Source organism: Oncorhynchus masou, chromosome 22 (assembly GCF_036934945.1).
Source record: "Oncorhynchus masou masou isolate Uvic2021 chromosome 22, UVic_Omas_1.1, whole genome shotgun sequence".
NCBI lineage: Eukaryota > Metazoa > Chordata > Actinopteri > Salmoniformes > Salmonidae > Oncorhynchus > Oncorhynchus masou.
The window spans coordinates 44,643,118-44,648,236 of record NC_088233.1 but is presented as its reverse complement, the minus strand read 5'-3'; the positions used below and the strand labels follow the sequence as shown (position 1 = coordinate 44,648,236).

Genomic DNA, 5,119 nt, shown 5'->3' with positions numbered 1-5,119 from the left:
AAACGAAATGCAAGTGAAGACGAGAAACAGCATCAGGCAACCTCGCCCACGGTCCAGCCAAAGATTTTTTATAACTAACTGTGGTCCAGCTGTCCGTCTGTGTCGCCACAAGCATAACGTCGTTCTGCTGTGGAGTTAACCAATCAGGATATCCCCTTATTAATTACCGACAGCATGTAATTACTAAGTAGTTAATGGTCGGTTACTGACTTGATGATTGAAGCAGTGTTATAATTTACACAGTGTGAAGGCTTAAGTCTAGCCTACATCCAATGTTTTGTTTCGTTTTGTTCGCCAGAAAGATTAATAAAAACTATTTAGGCTACACTGTATGAATAGGTCTATAAGCAATATGTTATGGGTTACTTTTCTAAATAAACCTCATAGGAGGCTACTGAAGGAGTTTAGCCTAGTCTTTTTTTCTTCTTTTGAATTAGGCGTATTTGCCGTCCGCAGAATTTTCACAACATAAACGATTCTTTCGCATATTAAAGAAATGTATGCATTCAGTTAGGCCTATTTTTTTGGCTTTTAGTACATAACCTTAAATTCTATTGGTGAAATATCAGTATTTATTTTATTAGCATTTCTTCAATAATAACTTTTAGCCTAATAGGAAAGGTAAATAATACCTAATAATACTATTTATTGATTGAGATTAAAAATAGGCCTAACTAAATAATAATAATAATAATAAATATTATAAATAGGAATTATTATTATTATGCATCACTGTTAATTCCTTGAGCTGCGTCATTTACTACAATCACTGTGTTGGTTACCTAAATGGTCCTTGCAATAGAAGTGAGCTGTATCGCATTCTCTTCATGCCATAGTCTCAGAATTGAAGGAAAAGAAAAAGTCTGGGGGGAAAAGAAAACACAAGGGATTAACGCCAGTTTATACCAATACTTTGTAATTATATGAGATTTTAATGTCAATCAAGTGATTACAAATTATTTTAATTACGTGAAAGATGTTTAGGTCTGAATCCTTAGCACCGCATCAATGAATAGCAAGCCGAGCCATATGGGTTTCAGTCAGGTCTCCAAAATGTTTAACTGAAAGAAATTCGAGCAGCACAAGAAAGCACCCCGCTGATTCTCTTTAAAAGACTTTAGATTATAGGCTATTTGACACCAAACAGATAGCATTTTGACCACCAATTTGATTTTTTTCACGCAATAAACTTAAAATATCGTCACCTATTAATTTCGACAATCCGTATCATATAATATATTGAATAATAATTACTCCAATAGTTATGTTATAATAATACTACTAATAATGTAGTGTTGCTATTAGTTCTACTTCAATTAGAAGAAAAAATAACGCCAACATATCTCTTTATTCTATTCCGTGACATTCCTTCATCATTCATTTATCGGTATCCTATATTATTTTATTTCAATTGGAAGAAATCAAACAGTGTAAACAGTCGAAATAAAAATTGCTGTGACGGAACGCAGACAGTTTCAATCAATGCGCATATTTACCTTGTTCATTGACAGGATTGTCATTGAGCATTCTTCTAGATATACCCAGATGAAACATTCCACGCTATTACCAATATGACTTCAACCGGAACAGGGGACAAGCTTTCATTACTGTACATTCGCTAGAGAAGTTGTTGCTCGGATACATACACCTCTTCTGACAGCGCAAACCTATAGTCATTGAGGCACATTTGGAGCTCATCGTGCACACCTCCGCCGTCCCAACGGCTTTGGGTTTACTTGAGCTCCCTCGTGTATAGGCCTACTGGCAGACTGATAAAAAAAAAATGAATAGCTCTACTTGAATTAACTTAGTGTTTTATGAAAATACTGTAACCTATATTGGATTTTATACAGTAGCCAAAATGTAAAGGCCCACACCTTAAGATAAGCTTTTTATCAAAAATGTATCCACTATAATTCAGATTAGATTGTAATGTGTTCGGCATAGTGGGGTTTTCTTGTTGTTGGATTACTATAGAGACAATTATAATTGTTAATTCGGTTAAAAACGCAATGAGTATAAAGGTAGCGTCATGTGTCTGACCAATTTGAAAATATTGGCCTAGGACTGGGTCCTAATAGCTGAGTTATAGTATAGTAAAGATGATTTATACATCTTCTGCTTTGTACATTTTTTATAAATAACAGTTCATATTTAATATGAGCATAATACACATTCGTAAAACCAATGTCTATATTAGTTAGAATTGTTGCATGCTTAAAATATCATGCACCAATTAAGATATCAAATTCTGACATCCTCTGACCCCACAGAGCGCCTGTCTTGTGCGATTTCAAATGATGTCACACGAAACCACAAGGGGAACTCAGATTTGCCAAGAGCTTTACAGTTGTACAAGACTCCGGCCACCAAAGAACAGCTCCTTTGCGACGCGGGTAAGACAAACGTTATCGTAGCAGTAGCCTAGCAGATGGGCCACAAGTGGAGAATTGATGGAAGAGAATTGAGCAATTATCTACTTTACTTTTTCTTCTTGGGCGGTGACTATTGGTGAGGTCTTGGCTGCGTTATTGACTCAACACGCCTTATTGAGCAGTCGTGCTAGACATAAGTGCTGGTTTTCCGGAATCAACGCAAGCGAGAACAGTGAGGGGGCTCTCGTCGACTCCGAGTGTGCCGAATGATGTCCTTTCTGTCGGGGGAGTGAGAAGGAATCAAAGGTATCTACAAAAGGACCACCAACGCCTGCTTACCAAAGGTGTTGTTTTGAAAGTTATGGACAGTGCGCTCTACCACTCAGCGGGAATTTTCGGCACCCCCTCGGCTTCTAGAAACTTGACTGCGGGCGGAAACATGATCAGCTCCACCAAGCCTCTCGCTTTTTCGATCGAACGGATTATGGCCAGGACGCCCGAGCCAAGGTCGATACCTTTCCCCAACCTGTTCCATCACACTCCGGTGGGCAAAGCGGACCCGAAGCAGGCGCTCAACATGACTTCATCATCACTGCATTGCATGATACCATTAGTGCCATTGGCATACGAACCGGGTCATAAACTAAATATGAATGGATTACAAACGAGTCACTTTGACGCTTCCTCGTATAATTCAAATGAGTTGGTCAGCATTGGTTTGAACTATAAGAACGAACAACCAGATCTGAGCTCGTCGGTTGGACAATACAAACTTTTTCGACCACGGGTGGTAAACCAGTCATCTTTTCATGCCATGGGGGCTGTGTGCTACCTGAACTGCGGGCAGAGTGCATGCCCACCCCCAGCCAGCATCGTAAACATCCACCCCATGGCCTCCTACTTTCTCAACACTCCACTGCAGCATGCGCGCCAGAGAGCTTTCCTCGCGGAGAAAAATAAAGTGTCTCACTGTGCAGACAGATACGCATCCGGAGTTAAAGACATTTCCCAAACTCAACTCCATCACTACATGAAAGAGAGCGCACAGATTATATCGGACAAACTATTCAAGGGCTCTTCCAAATTGAACAGTGGCTGCCCAAGCGGCAAACCCAAAGTATTCACCTGCGAGGTTTGCGGAAAGGTAAGACCATCCATTTCGTACGTTTGGTGGTCTTTTCCTTTGCAGGCCTGCTTGATCATTTCAAATCGTTCATGTTAGAATCATAATATCTGTATTTTCTATTCACAGGTGTTCAACGCCCACTACAATTTAACGCGCCATATGCCCGTGCACACTGGAGCGAGACCATTCATCTGCAAAGTATGCGGCAAGGGATTTCGACAAGCAAGCACCCTTTGTCGCCACAAAATTATTCATACTCAGGTATTCTATTCAATCATCATAGTCATACCCAAAGCCATTCCCATGTTCTATGTTGTTTAAGCGAGGCTATATGAAAACCGCAACATGGAACTAGGCCTGCATTATCGGTAAATTTGATTTAACAACGCATCAATGCCATTATTGTATTTTAGGCTAAAATATTAATATTTTTGCCTGATGTTGAACATCTCAACGTTCACTTGTTGAACAGTAGGGTATAGGCTATAGTCTAGTTTATTATAGGCCTATATGTAAGCAATTGTACTGTATGCCTACAGCTTTAGTTGGAACCCAAATAAAATTTGATTTCTAGAATCACATTCATTTGTTCATATGCCCTTCACAGGAAAAGCCTCATAAATGCAACCAGTGTGGAAAAGCGTTCAACCGGAGTTCAACTCTTAACACTCACACACGAATCCATGCAGGTTACAAACCCTTCGTCTGTGAGTTCTGCGGCAAAGGATTTCATCAAAAAGGTTATAAAGAATGTTAATGTTAAGTGTTCTGGATTACATGATTGGAAATGTACCTTGTTATGACCATTACTCGATTTGTCCAAATAAAGTAGCCCAAATACATGGAATAATTTGCAATATTTGGATATGAGATTATTATTTATTCTGCCTTGAGAAGAAAATCTAGATTGCTTTCAGAACTGAATTTACGTTGCTCAATTAAACTCAGATTACATGTACAATGTACGACTCAATTTATGATTTGGATTAAAACGGAATTGACTGATAACTGTGGCTCTGATTCTTCACAATATTGTTGACATCCATTTTCTATCTTTTTTTTATCTTCAAGGTAATTACAAGAACCACAAATTGACGCACAGCGGGGAGAAACAGTTCAAATGCAACATCTGTAACAAGGCCTTCCACCAAGTGTACAACCTGACGTTCCACATGCACACGCACAATGACAAGAAGCCCTTCACGTGCCCGACTTGCGGCAAGGGATTCTGTAGGAACTTTGACCTGAAAAAGCACATGCGAAAACTACACGATCTCTCTGGATCCCAATCCCCTGCCACTCTCGCCACAGGCGAAACTGACTAAAAAGCTCAGAGGCTAAAATGCCAACCATGCGCCTATACGCACACTGATTTGCCCAAATCTGGAATTACGCATGCGAGTTTAGACCGCGCAAAGATGCTGTGGACTATTCTATTAGTACATATTTTCCTTGAATTTGACATTATAATGTCACTATACTGTTGTTTTAAATCTCAGGATTACTGTAAAATCGATATTTATTTGAAACTTTATAGGCTAATAATTTAAGAGAATAATTGAAGACTATGTACAAATTATGTTTTGCTGTGATACGTGTGGTAGCCTACCCCATTTTA

The 5,119-nt window shown here is 39.1% G+C and overlaps 1 protein-coding gene across 1 annotated transcript; it reads left to right on the top strand.

Annotated features, from left to right (window-relative positions):
* The first annotated feature begins 2,736 nt into the window (after positions 1-2,736).
* LOC135508854 (fez family zinc finger protein 1-like) lies at positions 2,737-4,826 on the top strand. Its single transcript, XM_064929058.1, has 4 exons — positions 2,737-3,519; positions 3,628-3,762; positions 4,109-4,241; positions 4,573-4,826. The coding sequence occupies exons 1-4, from the start codon at positions 2,737-2,739 to the stop codon at positions 4,824-4,826; spliced, it is 1,305 nt and encodes a 434-aa protein (XP_064785130.1).
* The last annotated feature ends 293 nt before the right edge of the window (positions 4,827-5,119 follow it).

Bases quoted from the DNA above. Each gene is read 5' to 3' on its own strand.
- LOC135508854 (XM_064929058.1), top strand. From the start codon at position 2,737: ATGGACAGTGCGCTCTACCACTCAGCGGGAATTTTCGGCACCCCCTCG. The intron at 3,763-4,108 runs GTATTCTATTCA...TGCCCTTCACAG, and splicing joins ACAAAATTATTCATACTCAG to GAAAAGCCTCATAAATGCAA. The intron at 4,242-4,572 runs GTTATAAAGAAT...TTTATCTTCAAG, and splicing joins CAAAGGATTTCATCAAAAAG to GTAATTACAAGAACCACAAA.